Source organism: Triturus cristatus, chromosome 5_2 (assembly GCF_964204655.1).
Source record: "Triturus cristatus chromosome 5_2, aTriCri1.1, whole genome shotgun sequence".
NCBI lineage: Eukaryota > Metazoa > Chordata > Amphibia > Caudata > Salamandridae > Triturus > Triturus cristatus.
In genome coordinates, this window is record NC_140588.1 from 927,283,853 (window position 1) to 927,309,330 (window position 25,478).

Here is a 25,478-nt window from a genome sequence, read left to right on the forward strand (position 1 = left end):
CAGGGCTGTGTTCCTAGTGCCTACAAAAAAGCCGATATAGTTCCGCTTTCAAATAAACCTGGGGCAGACCCACTGAACTACCGCCCCATATCTCTGCCCCCCAGTCTGGCCAAGGTATTGGAATCTCACGTGGGGAACTGCCTCTGCTCATTCATCAAACAGTCTCAGTTCCTTGATCTCCACCAAGCAGGTTTTCATCCCTCTCATTCAACTGAGGCAGTAATACTGACTGTGCTGGACGAACTAAGAAAGGAATCCGACAAGGGCACCCCATAGGTTCTGGTGCTTTTAGATCTGTCTGCGGATATGACACGGTCGACCATGGAATTTTGGCGGATTGTGTCAGGGATGCAGGACTTCAGGATTCGGCTCTCAGCTGGATTACGTCCTTCTTGTAGGACAGCTCCCAGTCGGTCTTCCTCTCCCACTTTACTGCACATAATGTGAAGTCAACTTCACGAGTGCCACAGGGATCATCATTATCGCTCCACCTGTTCAATCTGTATCTATTCCCTCTGACTATGTCCTTAAGAGAGAGGAATGCAAGCACATTTAATTATGCAGATGACCTGCATCATATATTTACCATCGACAACATGCCTTATTTCATTTCTGAATTCCAATCCACCATGCTGTACATACGCAACTGGATGAACAGCAACCATTTAAAGTTAAATCTGGGTAAAACCGAACTGATTCTGCTAGGTGGTGCTCGGATCCCTTGGAGCTCACACTTCTGGCCAACTGAGCTGGGTTTCTCCCCAGCTCCATCCCTCTCAGCGAAGTGCCTCGGAGTTACAATCCATTGTCACCTGTCCATGAAATCCCAGATTGGAACAGTAGTTTCTACTTGTTTCTTCCAGTTGGGGAAGATAAGAAAATTCAGCAGACTTCTCACTAAGTAAGCACTGGTACAGGCTGTCTTAGCCTTGGTGATTTCTCACATAGACTATGCAAACTCACTCTATTTTGGTCTACCATTATATCTAGTCAAAAGGCTGCAAAGGGTGCAGAATCAGGCCACCAGATTGCAACACGCTTCCCCTCTTATAAGGAATCTACATTGGCTTCCCATTACACAACGTTGCACTTTCAAAATTGGGTGTCTTATTTTTCTTGCATGGTGCCTGCCCGAAATTCGTCTCAGTTTCACTTTCTATGCGCTCAGGGAGCGATCTCCGCCCCCTGAGCACATAGAAAGTAAGGAGAGGTATTGTTGGAAAGAGGAGAATCTCCCCTTTTCAATGGTACCGCTTCAGGAGGGTGATCCCCAAGTAGGGATCCACCCACTAGCCACCAGGGAGGGGGAGCAGCCCCTTGGGCAATGGCCTTTGCTCCCCTCCCCAATACATTTTGGCATAGTCAGTCTTTCTGCCCCGCAGCCCACTAGAAAGCAGGGATTTTTTTTAAATTTGATTTAGGGTTGGGGGTTTCCCAAGATAGCACCCCCCACCAGCAAAATTCCAGTCTGTCTGCCCCTCGTGGTGGGCAGATGGGGGCAGTAGACCCCAATCTGGGGGAGGCGGCAGAAAGCCGACCGGAAGCCAGAGATTTTTTTTATTTGATTTAGTGGTGGGGTCTGCTTAAGATGGGCAAGCTAGTGGCCCCCCACCCCCAGCAAAATTCCAGGCTTTCTGCCCACACCCTGGCAAGCATCCACATACTTTCTGCCCCCCCCCTGCAAGGCAGATAGGGGCAATAGACCCTGATCTGCCCTTCGGGGGTGGGGGGCAGAAAGCCCACTAGATGCCAGGGATTTTTTGCCGTATTTTATTTAGGGGTGAGGGCTGCCCACCCCTGCAAAAGTTCACAGTCCTTCTGCCCACCCCCCGTTGAGGCAGATGCGGGCAATAGCCCCCGATTTGCCTCCCAGGGTAGGGTAGAAAACCCACTAGGCACCAGGGATTTTTTTTTTTTCAAATGCATGGGTGGGGGCAGCCCAAAATGAGCATTCCAATGCTCACTTCCCCCCCCCCCCCCAAAAAAAATCCCACAGACTTTCTGCCTCTCCTGGGAGGCAGATGGGGGCAGTAGCCCCTGATCTGCCTCCGGGGGGCAGAAAGCACACTAGAAACCAGGGATTTTCTTTTTATGTATATAGGGGGGGGGGGGGGGGTCTGCCTAAAATGGACATGCTAGTGCACCCACCCCCCAACAAAATCAGTCTTTCTTCCCCCCAGGAGGCTGTTGGGGGCAAAAGCCCCTGATTAGAAAGCCCACTAGACACCAGGGATATGATTATGGGCATGCCAGTGAGAAGCCCCAAAGGCAAGGGTTGCTCCCTTTTTTAAGGCACACATTTTGTCTTTTTCTGTGATATTTTTATTCTCATCTGCACCCAAGCAGGGGCAAATAACCCACAGAAAACAGCAGAGTTTGTGTATGTGTGTAAACTGGAGTTTGGCGAACGGTCTGCGTGTATAGACCTTTGGCTGGCATTTTGCTGGTAGTGTGTGTGGACCTGCACTCGGTTAATTGTGTGAGTGGGCTTGCGCTTCATGACAGTGTGTGTACATTGGAGCTTGCCTGGTGATGTGCGTGGAGTGGCGCTTGGCTGGCGGTGTACATGGACTGGTGCTTGGCTGCCTGTGTGCATGGATGGTGCATGGCTGCAGCGCCAGGCTGGCCGTAGCGGGCACCGGACGTTTTCAGGGTGGGCCAGAGTGGTGGGAGCCGTTTTTCTCCCTGTGGGGTGGTTTTGTCACTGGGGTGGTTTTGCAGCAGTGGTGCAATATCGAGCCCCAGTGACAACAGCTTGAGCAGAGCTTTTTACTAGCACAATCGCCCCCGTCCGAGGGCCCGTCGAGCAGCAACCTGCCAGGGCTGGTTGCTGTTCCAAGTCTGGCCTTACTTGTCTGGCAGTGTGCAGGTATGGCTATTTGCTGGTGGGTGGCGTTTGGCTGGCGGTATGCGTGCGGATTGCTTGGCTGACTGTGTACATTGATAGCATTTGGCTGGCATTGTACATAGATGGCGCTTGGCTGGCGGTGTGCATGGATGGCGATTAGCTGGCAGTGTGTGTAGATGGTGCTTAGCTGGTGGTGTGTGTGGATGGTGCATTGCTGGCGGTGTGCGTGGGTGGCGCTTGGCTGGTGGTGTGTTTGGAAGGTGGTGTGCGTTTACTGACTCCTGGTTGGCAGTGTGATTTGCATGGATCCCCAGTGTTTTCCCTTACCCAGAATCCCCCCAAACTTCAGATTTACTTACATAGTCACATTTGTCTCACATTTCTGTGTGGGTAAGTTGTAGGATCACCGTGCAGGCACACATTTCCTACTACCCAGCATTCCCCCTGGTCTCCCAAGAAAAATGATACCTCACTTGTGTGGGTTCCCAAAATGCCCTCAGCCTAAAAACATTTCAACAAACTGCCCGTTTAGACCCGATTTAGGCCCCACTAAATCTCTAGACGTTTTTGTCCCTTCCATGTGACAAGCACTTGGCCTATCCACACAAGTAAGGTATCATTTTTAACGGGGTCCTGAGGGGAATGCCGAGTGGTAGGAAATTTGCGCCGTGCGGTGATCCCACAACTTTCCCACACAGATATTGGAAGAAAATTTGACTTTTTAGCTAAATTTGAGGTTTGCAGCTAATTCTTGGAAGGAAAATGTTGGGGGATCAACACAAGCCACACCTCCCTGGACTCCCACGGGCGTCTAGTTTTCAGAAATGTCTGGTGTTTTTTAGGTTCCCCTACATGTCTGCATACCTGGGACCAAAAACACAAGTGCACCCCTATTCATCACAAAACAAACTGTTTTTTCAAGGGGGTCACCTGCGTTTTTGGTCCCGGATTCAGCGGCCATCTAAGGAAATCTACCAAGTCCAGACATTTTTGAAAACTAGGCACCCACGGGAGAATCCACAGCTAGGCCTTTTGCAAAAAAAGGGTCAGTTTTCTCTGTATAAATGTGGTGTTGGCCTGTTTCGTGTCACAGGCACTAGGCCTACCCACACAAATGAGGTATCATTTTTATCAGGAGACTTTGGGGATGCGGGGTGGCTGTAATTTTGTGGATCCAACCAGATTCCAGAACCTTCAATCACAGAAATGTGAGGGAAATGTGTGTGGTTTTTTTTTTTTTTTTTACAAAGTTTGAGAGCTACACAAGTTACCCCATCCTAGATTCCCCTGGGTGTCAAGTTGTCAAAAATATACAGGTTTGCTAAGTTTCCCCAGGTGCCAGCTGAGCTAGGGTCCAAAATCCACAGCAAGGCACATTTCGAAAAATGGTCAGTTTTTACTAGAAAAATGTGAGGTACAATTTTTATCGGGTGACTTAGGGGAACACAGAATTGTAGAGCAACTGTTATTCCCTATTGACTTTCTGTGCATTTCTGCCTTCCAAATGTAAGACAATGTGTAAAAAAGAAGTCACTTTGAAAAACGTACTATAATTCACATGCTGGTATGGGTACCCCCAATTTCGGAGATGTGCAAATAACTACTGTTTCTAATCCCTATATTTTATTCCCATTTCAGAAATACATAGGTGTCTTTGATACCTATTTTTCACTCTTTAGATTTTACCAATTGAAATTAAAAAACATTGCAATACGCAGCTCAGTTTCTGGCTTTGGGTTCCTCAGTTTCTTAGTGAATCTTCAAGTCCTATATATCCCCACAACCAGAAGGGTTCCGCAGATGTAACGGTATATGGCTTTAAACAATCTGTCATACTTAAAAGAAGTTACAGGTGAAAACGTTGGCACAAATGACTGTTTTTTTCAACTCATTTTCAATATTTCCTATTTTCAACTGTTAGTTTCTATTAAAAAAAACCTTGAATGATCTACACAAATAACCCCTTGCTGAATTCCGAATGTTTTCTACTTTTCAGAAATGTAAAGCTTTCTGTGATCCATTATTGGTTAAACGCCTGCTTTTCAAGGAGGTTGAAAGCAGAAAAAGTTGTAAAAATAGGCTATGTACCAGTAAAATTCCAAACCTATGAAGAAAATGTTGGTTTTCTGATAAGTCTGCCTGTCCCTGAAAGTTTAAAAGATGGTGATGTCAGCACCACAAACCTTTCGTTGATACCATTTGCAGGGAAAAAAACAGACGCTTTCTTCTGCAGCACTTTCTCCCCATTTTTACACCCAAAAAATAAATTTCGCTGTATTTTGTCTAATTTCTGGGTCCCCTCCAGGGGAATCCACAAACCCTGGGTACCTTTAAAATCCCCATGATGTTGGAAGAAAAGGACGCAAATTTGGCGTGGATACATTATGTGGACAAAAAGTTACAGGGGCCTATTCACGAACTACCCCAAATAGCCCAAAAAAGGCTTAGCTCAGGGGGGTAAAGGCCTAGCAGCGAAGGGGTTAAAATCTCCTCAAGAGAATTTTTTAGCAGTGCTCCTACACCCTTGTAGGTGGCGTTGTGTGGTTCTGCTTTTGCTCCACATCTCCTGGAAGTGATCTTGTTAACCAGCCCCACCTTTGCACACTTACATCAGTTTCGTTCTTGCGCCTTATGATGCAGATCCAGAGCTGTGCTACCAATTTTAAAAGTCTGGTGATTATTGCTAAAAAAAATTCAAAGTGTTAGGGAATGGTGCCCTGCCTGAAAATAACCGGCTTCAAGCCATTCCACAACTGCAGGAATCACAGGAATCTGATGTTGAGCACAAACTCTGACAAGGTGTGCCTTAGCTCAAGGCATGACTAAGTGTGGTATGAGTATGCCCCAATGCGCCCAAAAGAGGTTAGAGACCTGGAAGTGAAGTTCTGTGTTGCAGAACAAAAGAAGCTGCACTCTTTGTGCAGATCCGGTTCAAAGATGCGGGTGTTGATCCAGTCACAAGGCTGCCCCCTTAACTGCTTCATCACCCATTGTATATCCTTTGGTAAGTCCAAGCTCAAGTATAGAAAGCAAACCATGTTTAGACCACCTCCCATCCTACCCCTCGCCCAAACTCTCCCCCAAGTCTCCCCCCCCTCCCACAAGGGTTAAAAATAACTATCAACATATTGCTTTCTATTGAATGTTATCAAAAACAACAACCTGCACTTTCACCTATTTCTGCTTCTATTAATTATTATTCACTATTTGAATTACTTATGGAGATAATAGCTGAAATAAACATTAGATAATATATCCATGCCAACAATACTAAAAGCAATATGGGTTTATAGTTTAAAAATGTGCACTCAAATTATTATATGTACTACAATGGTAGTACATATGCCGGAGAGACGTAAAGATTACATCAGCGCCATGCAATCTATCGCCATTCAGGGTAAAAAAAAAATACAATACAAAACAAAAGAAGACTCGGGCTGCTGAGTCAGCTCTACCCGTTAACCAGACAATAAAAACGGAATCCTTCTGGTGCGAACTCTAGAGGGATTTCTTCTCTTTAGGAGGAGGATGAAACAGTCACCTCCTGTGCACCTTAAGGCTAGTGCAGGGGTTGAATAAAACAGATGAAAGCAGTCTCACACAAGTTTCTGAAGGCTTGCCTTAAAGATGCATTATTGTGCTGAACATAAAGATAAAAGTTAGATCCTGCTGGAAGGAGTTAGGAGATGAATGATCAACAATGGCAAAATAATATCTGAGAAAATCAGAAAAGTAAAAAAAAATTAAAAAGTTAAAACATTTTCAAGAATGTACGGGATGAAGAGAACATTGCCAATTCAACTAGAGTTTGGAGAAGTATGTAAATAGACAGTGTTGTATAAGGCCACAGTGGATGCGCTCAATCTTAATTATTTGAAAGATGTGGGGCCTTTGGGGATGTTCAGTAAATGCCATTATTAGTCCTGTTCAGTTTCCTGACTGTTGACACCCAAATAAAGGTATATTTTTCAACAGTGTTTTTTAACCCAGGCACAAGATCTCAGAATAAAAACAGAATGTAAATGTAGAATAGTCCTCTGAAGCTGAAAACTACTTTTACTTGTAAGCTATATTCTTCTTTCCATCCTTGTTTACTGCCTCTGTAACACTGCAAAGAAGATTGCAAAAACTATTTTGATATGACTGTTGCTGCACCCAAGATGGAAACAAATAAGTAGCAGACTTAGACTCTCTACCCGTGTTCCTGAAATACACTCCTACACCGATTCCACAAGTCTTATTGCATGGCACCCCCACCAAACACAGATTCTTGCTTTCCTTCGATGTTCTCCCTCCGAATTTTGTTTAATGAGGCAACAACAGTAGCAGCAGGTCACAAACCGTGTAGGTATCCCACACAGACCTATTTTTAAAGTAAGTGATCCCAGTTCTGGAACGCCAGGCTGTTGTGTTTTATGTGACCATAGTCATGAGTTTCCAGGAAGAAGTTAGTGTAATGAGTTCATGGATGATAGTGGGTACTGGGAAGTGGGAACCAGTGGTCACCGAAAGCAGCAAGAAAACATATTTGCACAGCTTCACTTTTTTTGTCCTATCCAGATACTGTAACTAGGCGGCCATCAGTAACGCCAGTTCTACTGTCCAGCAGCAAGCTTTTCGGAAGGTAGGCAGATGAAGGGAGTATAGTTTATCCTTATGTAATTCTTACTATTTTAACGTAACCGGAAAATAAACTGCTTGCCGATTGAATTACTATCACATTTGATTTAAGTTTCTGCCTTATCCACTTGTTATGTGTGTTTTTTTTTTTGTTTTTGTTAAATCTTCGTAGTATATTTACACACCTATTCATTTTGTTAACACAGATGCAAGTACCTTTTAGAGCAGAAGGGCCAGGACTACGTGAATAGTGTTCAGTTATGCAATGGATCCGAAGGAGATATTGTGGTATGTTTTTCAGTTTTGCAAATGTACTGTTTATTTTTGACTCCATTCCCTTACGCATATGATTGTAGATCATGCTCTCAATAAATCAGTTATGTGTCTTTCTTATGGCTCTCAGTTACCATACATGTATCATGCTTACAGGGTTTGAAACTAGTTATTCTTTGCTCTATTAGTGTAACGAAAAATTAGATGCTGACACTGTTTACAAGATAGTTACTAATCTGCCATCAGCTTTTGGTCACCATAAACTCAAAGGAAACTCTTGAATGAGAGAGAGTAGACCTGTTGCGGGTTTCTACGGAGATTATAGAGGTAATAGAATGCAGATGACAGTCTGGTGCTGTCAACTACAACCTACCCTGCCTGCCATGAGTGCAGACTCAATGGTGCATAGCCAGTACTGTGCCAACACTTTGCTGTCATATTAACAGCAGAGAACATGAGATCTGTAAATGTATACGTATAAATTCACTGAAAAAAGCAAAGGTTAAAGTGAAGTTGTACGTGAGGAAGGTAGAGATACTAGCTTGCAAAATAAATTTACTGAAAAAGCTCCATCATTTAAAAAAACAGATACATTCACCTGTTATGCGCAAATGCCATAAGTATAACTTGCACAGATGTTATGCACTGCTCATCACCTCACATATTACATCAATAATGACAATTGAATTCTATGGTGGTGCAGGTTCTCGTTATGTCAGTTAAGTATAACTGGCTAATTTCTCTTTTTTTTGTTTTGTTTAAGTAAATTTTATGGAACTGCGGATCCATTGTGAATTATTGGACAATTAAGGGGTCTGCCAGTTATATTGCTCAAATTCAGTATTAAAACAACAACACATTTACATATGCTATTTCAATTTCTAAAAGAGTATCTCTGCCTGTGTGTGAGTGGCAATATGGGTGTGGAAGTGGCTGGGCGGGTGTGGGACTAGGCATGTAAGTCGGTGTGTAAGTGGGTTTGTGGGTCTGTGAATGGGTGTGTGAGTGGTTGTGTGGGTGTGTGAGTGGCTGCATGGGTCTGTAAGTGGGTGGGTGTGTGAGTGGTATTGAGTCTGAGTGGCTGTATGCTTGTGTCAGTGGTTGTGTGAGTAGTGTGTGGTTTAATTTTCTTATAAATTGGTGTCTGGATCCGCACAGATCCGCGGAACCTCACGCTAAAAAAAAAATTTGGAAACCCCCCTTTTTCTCACCCCCTCTAGACAGATCACCACAAATCTTTCTAGACAGCAGCTGATATATATATATATATATATATATATATATATATATATATATATATATATATATATATATTACCTACTGGCGGTCGCCAGTAGGTAGTTATAGTTAGGACCCTGTTTCCATAGGAAAACCGCAACATTCTATTTGGAATAACTTTGGCGCTGGTCGACGAATCCTCACGAAATTTTCAAAATAGGTGGGGCGCTACGCTCCGCTCCTACCCTGAAAGTCTCGGGGGGATTCGTCAAGCGGGGGCTGAGAAAAAAGGGGGGTCCCAAACGCGTTTTTCCCATGCATTTTTCCATAGGACCTTTAGACACAGCTACAGCCCGAACGGCTGAACAGAGTTACTTGAAATTTGGCAGAGAGGTAGTCCTCAGGTCAAGGAAGTGCCTTTTGTAGGTCTGGTGTAAATCTGTTCAGTAGTTCCTGAGAAAATAGCATTTAAATCAATATATATATCTGTGGCAGCTTACAGTGCGCTTACGGTAAGCTTACGGTAAGCTTACCGTACGCGTACGGTGCCGAGCGCGAATCTGATTGGCTGTTAGATCTTAGTAAACATTCGAATCGGTCGAAACCAGGAAGTGGCGGCCGCCATTTTCTCTCTCGCACTCTGAGGGGGGGTTGAAAAACAAAGGCCAAAAACATGTAAAGGGGCGGTTTAGACAGCTCCTAAGCACCTAGCCATGTTGAGGGAGTCCCCAAAGATCCCCCAAGGCCAAAAAGACAATTTTAATTTTTTCGAAAATTTCACCGATTACGCTTACCGTACGCGTACGGTAAAAATATTTACAAAAAAAAAAAATTATCCATACTCTCCCCACCCCGTGTGCAAATGGTGCCCGTAGGGCATCATTTGTGCATTGCATATTATACAACAGAAAACTCAAAAGATTACCTTCCACAACGAAGCGCATAATATGTCCTAAATGTGCGCACGGTGCGCGAAGCGCATCGCGCGTACATGGCCCATCTAGCGTAACGTGGGCACGCGGTGGGCGTAGCGCACCGCGTGCCCACCGTGCGTGCACGGCACTAACTGCGTAAAGTGGGCGCGCGGTGCGCAAAGCGCACCGCGTGCTCACTGTGCTCGCACCGTGCGCGCACGGAACGAACTGCGTTAAGTGGGCGCGCACGCCACGAATGGCGTAAAGTAACTTAGCATTTAAAAAACCGTACAAATTCACTGAAAAAACCATAGGTTTCACACACGTTATAGTTAGGAATTAGCATTTAAAAAACCTTGCAAATTCTGTGAAAAAACAATAGGTTTCACACATGTTATAGTTAGCTGGACATTTTACTGATAAAAAACCATTGAAATTCCCCCATTATAGTTAGTGCAGGCAACTATAACTCACGCGACCGCAATCCTCTGCTGATGCTAATACTGTATTTAGACACTTATTTGCCCATGTCTTCTTCCATTAAATTTTAGCTATACGTATATTACAAATATTTTTTTTTCATAAAGACACAAATGTCATCAGCAGAGGATTGCGGTCGCGTGAGTTATAGTTGCCTGCACTAACTATAACGGGGGAATTTCAATGGTTTTTTATCAGTAAAATGTCCAGCTAACTATAACATGTGTGAAACCTATGGTTTTTTCACTGAATTTGCAAGGTTTTTTAAATGCTAATTCCTAACTATAACGTGTGTGAAACCTATGGTTTTTTCAGTGAAAAAAAAATATATATATATATATATATATATATATATATATATATACACACAGTTACTCAAACTCCTCAAACCTCCGCAGTGATGCGCACGCAGCAGCAGCAGCGGCGGCGAACAGAGGAAAATGGACCCCGATTACTGGCAGGTAGATTTTTATTCTGCTCCTTCTCTCAGTGACGCGTTTCGGGCACAGCCGAGCCCTTGATCACACACTGGTAACAGTCCGCCATTACAATTTAAATATGCTAAGTGAGTTTGCTTACTGTGTCACGTGATCATAGACACAGAAAACAGATTTCCGCAAAGACAGATTACGTGAAGTCACTTAAACAATCGCCATGAATTTAAATACATCTATTGTTACTAAATTTGTGTGCACAATATTGCTGTATAAAGACATATAAAAGCATCACTTAAAACATATATCAGTTGGTCCAAATTTTAAATAAAAAAAAATGAACATGACCTAAATGCAAATACATATGATTATATTTACACATCAACACTGGAATGGATAAAAGATGTAACACATTGTTAAGAACTGTCAATAAATCGGATATAAAATATCGCTAATAAAACAGTATCAATATAGTGCCACAAAATCCAGACATGAACCAGCGAGAATCATATATGTGAGCTATTAAGTATCAGCCTAAATGCTTGCTATGATGTAGTTATGGCCCAATTGTTTTCATATCATGTCATAATACATCATCTGAAATAGATAAGAAAGTGCCATTAAATATGTGCAAAATATTACTAACGCTATCCTTTCCTCAAATGTCATCTCCATTAAAAAGGATATTCTAGTGTAAGTAAAACCCATAACAATATCTAAAAAGCCAAAATGTGCAAAATCTCCTAAAGCAGCTGAGGTTCCATAATGAGTATTGTGTACAGACAAAAACAGTGTCTACTCCTAAAAGTAAGTTACCCGAGAGGGAAGGAGTATGTAGGAAATAAATAGGGAGGTGACTAAAAGAAATCAGTGCATGATGTAAGATAAAAAATCTGAGTTTAGTAGTCTCGATATCACCAGGGTCACGACAACATGTTCCTAGAGGAAATTGTGCATGTCCCCTGTTGTGTTCAACCCATGTGGTGCTTTACTATCTAGTTCTAGAATAATGCGAGATTCTAATTGTCTTAGCTTCTTTTCTTTGTTGCCACCCCTCCTTAGGGTGGGAATCGCATTAATTACAAAGTACGAGAGGCAGCTCAAGTCATTGTCATGTTCTCGTTTAAAGTGTCTGGCTACAGGATAAGATGAATCGTTATTCACTATAGCCCGGATGTGCTGCAGGATCCTGACGTGCACCTGTAGCTTGGTACTTCCCACGTAACGCAAACCACAGGTGCACGTCAGGACGTACACAGCAAACTCAGTGCGGCAGTTATAATTCCCTTGGATGGCACATTTCTCATCCGAGAATGGAGTGGTGTAATGAGTAGTATTAACACCAAACTTGCACGCCCGGCACGAGGAACATTTGAAAAAACCTTTCCTTGGTTTTAACCAAGTGCCAGTGATTCCTGTCTCTGGACAAGTTTTGACTAACTGGCTCCTCATTGACTTCGCTTTTCTGTAAGTGATAGTAGGAAAATTAGGAAGGCGTGGTCCCAGTACCCCATCCGTAAGTACAATAGGCCAATTTTTCTTTGATTGATTTGATTTTTCTCTCCTGTCTACTATATGTTGTAATTAACCTAGGACAGCTATCAACTCCAGTTTCACCGGCCATTTGAACTGTCTTGTGCAGAAGAGTATCTTATGGTCTATCTTGGGACTTAACAAAGGGCACGTGTCAAGGTTTTGTCACTGTACCCTCTTAGCCTTAATCTTTGTATTACATCATTTGTGCACTTATCAAGTTGTTCCGCCGTACTGCAAATACGTTTGATCCGCAGCATTTCACCGAACGGAATACTATCTATCAAATGCTTGGGATGGCTGCTACTAGCACGTAGAGTGCTGTTGCCTGCTGTGGGCTTCCTGAATAAAGTTGTTTCAAGTTTGTTGTTTTCGACTAGCACTCTGACGTCGAGAAATTCAATTGTGGTTGCACTGATTTGGGAGGTGAAATGCAAATTCATACAGTTATGATTGATAGTGGTAATAAAATTGATTGCACTCTCCTCATCCCCTCTCCAAATCAAAAAAACGTCATCAATGTAACGTAGCCAATGTACCACATGATGACTAAAAATTTCCAGATGTTGTTCCTTTAGGTATATATATATATATATATATATATATATATATATATATATATATATATATATATATATATATATATATATATATATATATATATATATATATATATATATATATGAAAAAGGTTGCCCTCGATTGGAACCGCACATACACATTTATTGAGGGTTGCAGCGTTGCAAGCAGGAAACTAGGAAACAGTTCAATGGCCTGACGCGTTTCGGGCTGTGCGCCCTTTTTCACCGGCCTCTAGAGTTAGCATTCCGCTGGCAGCACATGACACAATTTATAAAGTTCTGCCCTCATAGGCTGTCACGTGAGATGCATGATGGTAATTGTAGTGCCGCCATATTTCACCCCAGTGGGCTCAACTGCTAACCCACACAATTCCACCCAAGTGGGTTGTCTCGCGAGTCGCCGTGTCACCAACGCTGCTGTATACTAGTCCCTCACAAACAGTCCTCCAGTCTGATACTGATAACACCCCGTGTTATCTTGAAAACGTTACGGCGGTGCGGCTCCATGACTAGGCGCGCCGCAAACATGGGAAGAAAAAGGTTGCCCTCGATTGGAACCGCACACCAGGTAGGTCGTACACATTTATTGAGGGTTACAGCGTTGCAAGCAAGAAACTAGGGAACAGTTCAATGGCCTGAATAGTTTCGGGCCGTGCGCCCTTGTTCACAAGCCTCCAGAGTTAGCATTCCGCTGGCAGCACATGACACCGTTTATCAATTTCCGCCCTCATAGGCTGTCACGTGAGATGCCTGATGGTAATTGTAGTGCCGCCATATTTCACCCCAGTGGGCTCAACTGCTAACCCACATAATTCCACCCAAGTGGGTTGGTTCGCGAGCCGCCGTCTCGCCAACGGTGCTGTATACTAGTCCCTCACAAACGGTCCTCCAGTCCGATATTGATAATACCCCGTGTTATCTTGAAACCGTTATTCACGGCGGTGCGGCTCCGCGACTAGAATTGCGGCAAGTATGGGAAGAAAAAGGTTGCCCTCGATTGGAACCGCACACCAGGTAGGTCATACACATTTATTGAGGGTTACAGCGTTGCAAGCAGGAAACTAGGAAACAGTTCAGTGGCTTGACGCATTTCGAGCCGTGCACCCTTGTTCACAGGCCTCCAGAGTTAGCATTCCGCTGGCAGCACATGACACAGTTTATAAATTTCCGCCCTCATAGGCTGTCACGTGAGATGCATGATGGTAATTGTAGTGCCGCCATATTTCACCCCATTGGGCTCAACTGCTAACCCACACAATTCCACCCAAGTGGGTTGTCTCACGAGCTGCCGTCTCACCAACGCTGCCGTATACTAGTCCCTCACAAACGGTCCTCCAGTCCGATATTCCAATCGAGGGCAACCTTGATCTTCCCATATTCGCTGCGAGCCGAGTCGCGGAGCCGCACCGCCGTGAGTAATGGTTTCAAGATAACACGGGGTATTATCAATATCGGACTGGATGGCCGTTTGTGAGGGACTAGTATACGGCAGCGTTGGTGAGACGGCGGCTCGCGAGACAACCCACTTGGGTGGAATTGTGTGGGTTAGCAGTTGAGCCCACTGGGGTGAAATAGAGTGGCACTACAATTACCATCATGCATCTCACGTGACAGCCTATGAGGGCGGAGCTTTATAAATTGTCATTTGCTGCTAACTCTTGAGGCTTGTGAACAAGGGCGCACGGCCCGAAACTAGTCAGGCCACTGAACTGTTTCCTGCTTGCACTGCTGTAACCCCCGATAAATGTGTATGACCTACCTGGTGTGCGGTTCCAATCGAGGGATATATATAATCTGACTTTGCACTTTCCACCCATCTCTTATGATAGAACAACACATTTAAATCATTGGATACATATGAATACACATGTCTGATACTGGTTTGACTTTTCTTATAGATGGAACCAGTTGAAGAGGAGCCATTTTTAAAAAAAGGTACTGTTTAAATTCTCCATTCACAAGTTTGGTTATTGTTTACTGCTGTCCCTTTTGTTTTAGCAGGGTGACTCCATGCTACTTTTTCAATATGAAATGTGCACTTTACCTCAATTGACAGGCATTACGGGGGCATTCTTAATTTTCCAGCTTGTAGTCTGTTGGGTAACTTTCGCCATTTGAAGTGTGTATACATTAATTGAGTGCCCTGTAAATAATAGATTTGAGCCACAAGTATGTGCAGCTATGCCATATGAGATTTTTGTAATTGTCTCTTTTCTTAGGGAATTTACTGTTGATTACATTTCTTGGCAACTTTTCCTTTGATCTAAGGATTTCAGATGAGGCCACTTTACGTATATCTGTGGAGGAACCAATTGAAGACCGTGTGTTATGCTAGATATTTTATGATTTTCCCACTTGTGCCAACAGCAGTTTTTTTGCTTTTCATATCTTAAAGACGGCATCTGCAGAACATACTGAAATATCGAACTTAACACGTAGTTTCCAACTGGTTCTGCCAGAAATATACACAGATCTCCACCATGAAATGAAAAGGTAAACCACACATAGAGAAGTAATGTATTGTACATTTATTTTATTTATAAAGTTTTATATAGCACGACCATGAACCTTGCTGGTATCAAATTGCTTTACAGTGTTTAATAAGATAGGGAATATAAAAGACATTATTATCAAGGGGGGAACAAGTTATGATTGAAGCCTTCTAGAGAGACCATCACAGGGTCCAAGGCATACAAAAACCCAGAATTCCAAAACAATAGAAAACAATAATAAATTTTTAAAGATGAGAGGAAAAAGCATGCGTGCAAGACTAAGTGGGACGGGCGGAAGCCTATCCGACAGCTCGTCGTCGGTGACGGTCTGCCTGACATCTGAGCCATCAATACGACCACTGTATTATACAGGCAGTCCCACGATGCCTGGGGGGGAATCTGCTCCACGTCCGACAGGAGGGTCTATCGTAATTTCAGAAATAGAGGTGGTGCCTCCTCAGGCACCGCTGTGGGGATTATGATGCACGTTTGCGACAGCTTTTTCATGTTGGTTTTCTGCCATTAAAAGGCTGGCGGAAAGGGTCTTTTGGGGCCCCTAACAGGGCCCCTGTCCCATATGGTCCTCCGTTATGGACCCTGGGGGGCACAGGGCACCTGCGGTGCCCCCCTAAATATCGATGCATTTCCACAGCAGCACGGGCCGCAATAGGAAATATACACTTTCCGGCCGCCGAGAAGGCGGTCGCATTGTAATTTGGGAAGCGGGACCGGCAACTTCTTGTTGGGTGATCCAGTTTCTGGGACAATGCCTTTTGGACCCTAGTCCGACTGGCATCGTAATGTGGCCCTTTGTTTTGATTTCAAATGCAGCTGCGAAGGCTGAAAAATTGTGTTGAATTGTATGAATCACGTTTTCCCTTTTTGTGGCAACCCTTTTGTGTTCATATGTAATTAACATAGTTACAATGTTCTGTTGCTATTTTACCTGGTTTCCTCTTGGAGACTGTACATAGTTTGCCAATATTGTGTTTTAATTTCTCCAGTATTGAGTCTTTTATTGGTTCACATGCTTGAATCTTCTCAGTCGTCATGACGGGAGTCCCACGGTAACATATGGAATAGCAGTAATACAACATTACAATAGCCCTCCATACAACAGAAAACTCACTTAAGTAACTTTTCAGCCTTATTTTAGAACACCCATCTGCAGCCAATCACAGCTGAGACCTCAGAGTTCCCTTTCACCACAGAGCCACCATACCTCAGATTGCTTGTTGCACGTCGTGTGATAGGGAGTCTCCCTGAGCTCTGCTCAGTTACAGTATTTTCTTCTCAACTTTTGACCTCCAGTCTCAGCTTTAGCTGCTCTCAAGGTATTTCTTGGACTGTATACTTTTGACCTTTTTGCTTTTGAGATGCCAGAGACTAAAAAAGGGCTGTTTAGGTCCTGTAAGACCTGTGGGAAGTGAAGGCTATTATCTAAAGACCCCCACAAACCGGGTCTGTATTGCCTCTACCCTGACCACAAACCCAGGGAATGCAAATATTGTCGCACATTTTCAGCTAAACCCCTCAAAGATAGAGAGGGTAGGCTGTTACTATGGCTACAGAAGAAAAAGGCTGCTTCAGGTTCAGCATCTGACCCTGAGGAAAAGGCCCGTTCTTCCTCAAAGAAAAGATGCCAGTCCCTCTTCACATCATGAGGACTCTAAGAGATCTAAAGCCCAGGACAAATCTGAGCCTAAACACCACAGGAAATCTCAGAGGCTTCAAACCCCCCTTCAGCTCCTGCGTCTGCTTCTCTTAATGCTCTTAAAAACCAATCTTCTTGACCGTCAATGTCACTCTCCTAAAAAAAAAAAACCAGGTTCCTGCACTGTCGACTGCTTCGACGGTGACGACGGTTAAGACGTCGACGGCAGCCACGGGAGCTTCGACGACAGTAACAACAATGCCGTAGTCAACGAGGCCTTCACCATCGACGAGAATGTCAGTCGACTAGAGGTTCGTCAACCGTTCCAGCGACAACGTCCCTGCAGACGCAAGCCATCCACGCATCGTCGACGGTAGCACAGACGGTTGCACTGTCGACGAGCCCATTGACGGGAACGCCGACAGAGGGAAAGTCAGTCTCCTTCGGCACAAGCAAATTTAGGATTACTCAAAGATATCTCCTTTACCACTTGCTCGCCTTCTGGACATCCAAGAGTCAGAGGATGAAGGTATGTTTGGCCCTGCATACAGTCCATCGCAGTTAAAGGTCAAGTGCTAAGATTCTGATGATGAGGACATTGAAGGCCATGATCCGTCTTCTTATCTGGCAGGAGAATTTTCATTTGAGGAAAGAGGCACATCCGCCATGCAGAGGCAACATTCCTTCCAGGAACGCTATCCTTACTACAAAAGTGAGGAGGCGTGTCATCAGTTCAGGGAACCATCTATTGAACGTTCCAATGTCTCTGGTGTCTGATCCCCGTCACATGTTTAACAATTATTACAAGCATTTTCCAGACGCAAATGCTCCTTAGAGGCATTTACCTCCTCAAGCGGTACCCACTATTCTTCCAGGTCAAATGAACTCCCAAACCCACACGGAGAAGACACTTCCTCCTCCTATAGTCATCACAGAGGACACTCCGGATGCTCAGGCGGAAGAAGGTGAGATACAAACAGACACAGATGCCAATGATGAATGCGATGACTACATAGCCCCTATGCCACCATCTCCTAACCCTCCTGCTGCGGATTGCCCTCTGGCAGTAATCGGGGGATTTCATGATCTTCTGGAGCGGGTTTCCAAACGTTTTGACTTACCAATGCCAACCAAACAGACTCAGTGTTTTCCGGCACTCAACGTTCCATGAGAGCAATTCCTATAATTCACTTTCTATGGCAAGAAGGGCTAAAGATGATGGAGACCCCCTCCTCCGTTCCAGTAGATATTCCAAAACTGGACAAAAAATATAAGGCTCCTGATGACTCGCCTGTGCGTCTTATTGGTCACCCAAGGCCGGACTCTGTGATCCTGCAGGTAGCACAGAGAAGAGCCAATAATCCAGCTTCTCCCTGCGCTGCCCCACTGGACAAGGAAGGTCATCACCTCGACAATATTGGAAAGAGGTTCTCTGCTTTGGCAGCTACCTCCATTAGAGGCTCTAATGCCATGGCCATTTTGGGGAGATATGACCAGCAGATGTGGTCTGTATGAGTATCTACCAGAGGATAAAAAAAAAGAGGAAAAATATATTCTTTTGGAGGGAGAAAGAACTTCTCCAGAGCTCATTGAGCTAGCTATGGATGTTTCATCCACTGCATTTCGTCAGATGGCAGGAGCGGCGGTCCTGCATCGTCAGGGATGGTTAAAGGCAATCACCTTTCGTCCGGAGGTCTAGGCCAAGGTTTTAGATATGCCTTTTGATGGGGAGTGCTTATTTGGTAAGCACATAGACGAGGAGTTACAATCTATCAAGAAGGACACTGATAAAGTCAAAGCCTTAGGCAATCTCCAGCACATCCGCTTTCACTCATTTCGGGCCAGAGGTTGGGGAAAATTCGTATCCCGTCCGCAATTTCAGCAGCGGTATCAACCATATCTGCAGACTACCTACCAGCCATACAACTGGTCTTTTCAGTCCAACACGGCTCTGACTTATTTGAGACCAGCAGGACGCAAGAGGCAGCAATCTGCTGGAAAGTCCCAAGTCTCCAATAGAAGACAATGAAGAGCATTAGGCCCCTGCTACCATAGTCCCACACTATGATCACGTCTTCTCTGCATTCTTTCACAAATGGAACTCCATTTCTTCATACAGATGGGTTCTAGACGTTTTCCAACATGGCCACACGCTAGAATTCATTCAGCATCCTCCAAATATTCCACCCCGTAAAGTTCTGCTCCGTCACGTTCCAAATTTTAAGAAGGAAATTAATTTTTTGTTTATTGTGTGTAATCCTACGATAAGGGATAAGACGTGGACTGTAACTTCTCTCCATTTTCAAAATGTTATTATTCATACACCCATCATCGTACAAAAATCCTGTATTGATCTCTATAAAAGCAATACAATTTGTTTACAAAAAAAAGAAGGAAATCAATTTCCCAAGCAGGCTATTGAGGAAGTACCCCTCAATCAGCAAAGCCTGGGGTTTTATTCCCACTTCTTTCTCATCAAAAAGAAGAATGGGAAATGGAGGCTGGTCATGAACAAGTTCATAAAGAGTCAATCTTTCAGGATGCTCTATTCAGGAGATTCTTCTTCTTCTTATGGAGAAAAGGGATTTTCTGACATCTCTCCATCTCCTCGACGCCTATTTTCATATTCCCATTCACCCTAAACATCGAATATTTCTCAGGTTTAAAGTGGCAGAGCGCCATTATCAATTAAAGTACTCCCTTTTGGTGTAAAGTCCGCTCCCAGGGTGTTCACAAAGTACATGGCACCGACAGCAGCCTTATTAAGACATTCAGGTCACCAGGTGTCCCGTCTCTAGGTCTTCGCATCAATCTGGAAAAAGTGTCCATTATCTGGGCCAAATCGTTGGTCTTTCTGGGTGCACGTCTCGACACAGAACTGGGCAAAGCCTTTCCCACTCAGGAAAGAATATTATGCATTATGGATACGACACAGCTTCTTTCATCAAGAAGGTTCGCTTCTGTGAGGCAGTACAAGTCCATGCTGGGAATGATGTTCTCTTGCATCCCCTCATTCCCAATTGCCGACTTCGCATGGGACCGCTGCAGGAACAGCTCGATGCGCAATGGGTTCAGTCTCAAGGCTCAAACTGTAAGATGTGAGTCCAGCCACTCACCTGAAGTCCAGGACCGTCTGCAAGGGCGATGCCAGTTCCTCAACCCGCCCTCAACACCTCTCAGCGCTACTGAAATTAACAGGAACCCTTGCAGGTGTCCAAAGAGGGAAGGGGATTGGGATGAGAGAAAAAGAGAAGCAAAGACACTGCTACGTTCCGCCACCTGGGCCAGCCAGGATCCGGGTTATGAAAATGCAGGCGTAGCGCTGGTCTAACCTAAGAACAAGAATGGTGATTGCCAGCAAGACCGACCCAATGATCTCCCCACTACCTTGTGTATTTCTTTAGCGTTCCCAGAAATTACCTCACCTTGTGCAGTTGTGAACTCGGGGAAGCTTTTCTTAAGGATGTTTTCTCAATAGCTTGTGTGAGAAAAGAACAACTGGTTCTATAAAACACAATATTTAAAACGTATTATACAGTCATGCCCATAAAATGATTTGCACTTAGTATTCCCTCAATAGTTTACAGTCTCACCTTCTTATACTCATTAACCTAGAATGAGCATGGATCTTGTTTTATACGTTGTCAGGGCAAATTACTCATCAAATGCCTGAATGGGTTAATAATTAACCTCAAGTCACCAGGATCCAAAGCTTAGTGTCAGTTCAAAGAATTGTTAGCAAAACAAACAAGGGTTAAAAGCTTTTCAAGATGGACACAAAATCCTGAACATGCAGTGCAGTCTAAGTGGGAATCATGAAATGAACACTTAACTCAACAGAACGATTTCCTGTGTTCCACTCGTTTTCTGTTCCTCAGTTGGAGCCGGCGCAAAGAAAGCTGAAAGGAAAATCCCTCGGAAGCGAAGATTACGCGATGAGGGAGACGAGGTTAGAAAAGGAATCTCCACAACGTTGATGTCATGCAGGAAGAAAGCCAAGCGACGCATGTGTGTGATGGGTGTGGCTATTTATAGCCAATCACTGGGCATTGCTGGGTACGTTGTAACAACGTGCTTGGCAACATTGCTAGCCGCGTAATCAGCCAGCCGGTGTGTCCCACTCAACATGTTGCCCTGGTAACGGGGAAACAAAACCGGTGCGCATTTTCTTAACACGCATTGGTTTTCAAAAACAAATGTCAGTGTGGAAACCACACAGCAGTTTACAAATAGGAACATGGTTTCCTAATACTGCCAAGTTAGCAACAAGCATTGGCAAAGATGCTGCAATAAACTACCAAGTGTCATAAACATTAAAGATATGCCAAATCACTGAGTTAAACAAGCAAACATTGGCAGGCAAACATTGGTAAAGGCAAGTATGTCATTGATTACATACTGCAACAAGATTGTCACGATAACCATGAGGATGCTGACAAACAACACAAGTCTCTCTAATTCCTGTGTGATGAGAATTCCTGACACATAAAGCAACAAGGTTCGTATTTCAGCATCAGTGACAGCCGCAAGGTCTCTTTCGTCCACTCTGTACCACAGCTGGTGATGACCTCGGATGCGTCGATGGACGGATGGGGGAGGGGGGGCTCTCCTTCCAAGGGTTATAGGTTCACGGCAAGTGGTCCAAACAGGATTTGGAATCTCATATAAACATTCTGGAGCTCAAAGCAGTGTTTTCAGGTCTTAAGGCCTTGCCTCATATCAAAGGTGCATCAGTGCTCGTCAAGACGGACAACACTACGACAATGATTTACCTCCGAAAGCAAGGCGTAACGAGATCTCGAGCGCGTTCCCTTCTTGTGCAACAGATATCGGAATGGCTCCTTGCCAACCATATCTCCTTGCTAGTTGAGCATGTGGCAGGGATTCACAACGAGAAGGCCGACTCTCTCTGCAGGGCCTCCAAGCAGTGCCACGAATGGGAACTCAGCGACTAACATTTGAAGGAGGTGTTTCAATCCTGGGTTTGCCCAACATTAGATCTGTTCGCTACGTTCCTCAACAAAAAGTGTCTTCTTTTCGCAAGCAGACATTCTCATCAAAATTCATCGGGAGATGCCTTCCAGTTTCCATGGACGGGGATGTTCGCCTATGCATTTCCCCTGTTTCCACTCATTCCTCGAGTACTTAAAAAAATGAAGCAAGAGCCTTGTTGGATCATTCTCTGCGCTTCAGGGTGGGCAAGACAGTTCTGGTACATCGAGCTGCATTGCCAATCCGAGTGTGCCCCGATTCTCTTTCCTCCAAAGGAGGATGTTCTCTACATGAACCAGGGACAAGTGGTTCACTGCAAATTCCCTCTCCATTTGTCAGCTTGGCTCCTCACCACGCTGAATTTGGGGATTTGAGGCTTTCAGAGGAGTGTACTAAGATGCTTCAGAAATCTCGAACTTCGTCTACATTGAAATGTTACACAGCTAATTGTAAGAGATTCTGTACTTGGTGTATCTCGCAAGCTTTGCACCCATTCTCTTCATCTCCGGAGCAGGTGCTGCCTTATCTCTTGCACTTAGCGCAATAAGGACTTTCTCAATCTTCCATAAGAATTCATATTGCTGCAGTTTCTAGGTATAGAAGCCGTTCAAATCAAACTTCTCTGTGGTCCAACCGACTCATCAAAGAATTTATGAAGGGGCTTTTTAGAGTTTTCCTGCCTGTTAAGCCTCATACAGTTTTGTGGCAATTAAACACAGTTCGGTCTCAACTGATGCGTCCACCCTTTGAGCCAATACACAAATGCGAATTAAAGTTCCTGTCCTGGAAGGTGACGTTTCTCTTGGCCATTACGTCAATCAGACGTATCTGTAAAATCCGAGCTCTCACCATAAAGGAACCGTATCTACAGTTTTTGCCGGACAGGGTTATCCTACGCACTAACCCTTCTTTTATTCCTAAGGTGCCTTCAACTTACCACCTCAATGAGCCGATTGTTTTACCAATGTTCCTTTCTAATCCATCCTTAGCAGCGGAAATGGCGTTGCACTCTCTGGACATCAAACCATGCTTAAAGTTTTATATGAAAAGAACGGAGTCATAAATCTTGTCAGCTAATGATCTCTTTCTCAGCACCCAAGAAAGGACAGGCCTTGACAAGGGCCAGCATTGCTCGTTGAGTCACCCTTACGATTTCCTTCTGTCATGAAAAAGCTGGTCGTCTGCTTCTTGCAAAAGCACAAGCTCACTCTACCAGGAAAGTGCCGACTACCTCAGCCCTGTTTGTGGGAGCATCTCTTCCGGACATTTGCAGGGCGGCAACGTGGGCGAACTCTCACACATACACATTCACAAAGCATTACTGTCTTAATGGTTGGAAAAAGGCAGATATCGCTGTTTGACAAGGTACACTCCGACGCCTCTTTGCTTAAGGTAGGCAGCTTTTAGCCTGCTATGTTCTTTATGAAATGTGTGTAAATTTGTATGCTTATTATTCTTTTCTTGGTTTTCTGATGCTACAAGTTTACATCATGATGAAAATGGCTCCCTCGAGCTTTGAGCTGACGAGCTCCTGGACGACGCACCTGCGTGCCTGTGCGGGCACTGAGGCCCTTGACGGTTGCTTGGCGGCCCTCTCTTCCACCCCTAACAATTTTCTCTACTGAGGAGGGAAGGTATCCCGAAACCCGAGCCATGTCTCGGGCGATATTTTAAAACCCGGGACATGTATCTGGTCTAGAGATCATCAGTTCAACAAGTACTTACTTGCACCCACTGGGGTGAACCACTCAAGAACTCCATCAGAGATCATCAGTTCAACAAGTACTTACTTGCACCCACTGGGGTGAACCACTCAAGAACTTCATGTACCAGCTTCCCTTGGGGCGACCCGGTGGAGGAGCTAGCAGAGTGCGGTCCATTGCGGTTGTTTATAGTCATGGTGGGATGGTTCGACTCCAGCCACCATTTTTTTTCTTCTCTTTTTGTGTTTTTACTGCTGAATAGTCGGATTCAAGCATGTGAATCTTAAAGATTCAATACAGGAGAAAAAAACAAGTTACTTGTACACGGCGGTTCTCCAGTATTGATATCTTTTATAGATTCACATGCGACACGCCCTCCTGATTAGTCTCACCAATTATCTCAGAATTTGTATACCTTTACACTTGTGCTCAAAATCTGAGGTGTGGTGGCTCTGTGAGGAAAGGGAACTCTGAGGTCTCAGCTGTGATTGACTGAAGTTGGGATACTCTAAAATGAGGCTGAAAAGTTACTTAAGTGAGTTTTCTGTTTTATGAAGGTCTATGATAATGTTGTATTACTGCTATTTCTTGTGTTAACGTGGGACTCCCACCATGATGACGGGGAAGATTCAAGCATGTGAATCTATAAAAAATATCAATATTGAAGAACCCCATTGTACAGGTAAGTAACTTGTTTTTTATAGTAAAATGTAAATAAGGTGTGCAAAATGAGATTTTCTTTCAACATTTTGAGAAAATTCACCAAAATATTGGCAGTAGCTTACATGAAAATTGGACTTCATGAAAAGTGCAAGAAAACACAGGTGATTTTAAAAGTATCTGCTAAGCAATCTTTTTTCTAAGTGCGCCTTTTAGATTCACCACTCCCAACACATATGTCATCTTTTGACTCCTATTCACAACACTCTTCTTTGAGGGTACAGCTTTACTCTTCTTATGTAATCTGTGTAATCAGTTCAGTAAAGAGACCACACAACTCCCAGCTTCCATATTGTTGTAGCTCAAAATGTTAATTGATTATCATTATGGCATTTTCTTTCTAGGACAGCTGCAGGCAACACACATAAAGATGCTCAACTATTACCAAACACTATCCTAGCAAAATGCCTGGGGCCCTATTACATATAGGGCGCCCTTTCCCAGTTTGCGCCACGGCGCATTCAAAAACAGGTGTTCCGGACGCAGATAGAGAAAGTGTGCCCTATTACATTGAATGTGCTGCCCCGGGACAGCAGTGAAGTCGTGCTACCCTGGGGGCAGCACATTCAAGTGAAAAACAGAGCAACTTTGAAGCAGCCACTCCGTGTTTCCCTGTGCAGGTGGCAACCCGTCTGCACTTTGAAGAGGGGAAAGAGATCCCTTTGCATGCGGGTGCAGTGAGTGACTGCACCTGCCTGCAAGGCATGTCTAGGGGGGTCCATATGATCCCCCTTGCCCCCCTCCAGAAGGCTGCCGTCGGGGGGCGCACTGACAGTGTGCCACCTTTTAGGTGGTGCACTCTTGGTGTATCTCCTGACAGTTTCTTTGCCTCTGCTGCCGCATCTATAATAAGGTGCAGGCGCGGAGGCAGAGGGAATCCCTCATTTGCATGGGGCCACTCCCCTATGTAGGTTAGGGAACACCCACTGGTGATAGCGCTGGCACTATCTGCTTAACAAATGTACATATTACTTATAGATACATTGAACTATGTTTTTAACATGTGTATAAGTGAC

At 44.3% G+C, this 25,478-nt stretch overlaps 1 protein-coding gene across 4 annotated transcripts in view; it reads left to right on the forward strand.

Moving 5' to 3' along the window:
• XIAP (X-linked inhibitor of apoptosis) overlaps positions 1–25,478 on the forward strand; it is a 380,737-nt gene that overhangs the window by 280,767 nt on the left and 74,492 nt on the right. For all 4 annotated transcript variants that reach the window (XM_085608130.1, XM_085608129.1, XM_085608128.1 and 1 more), the window contains 2 exons: positions 7,675–7,756; positions 14,800–14,836. In XM_085608130.1, the coding sequence (XP_085464256.1) occupies positions 7,675–7,756; positions 14,800–14,836 (119 nt within the window). The remainder of the gene's footprint in view (positions 1–7,674; positions 7,757–14,799; positions 14,837–25,478) is intronic.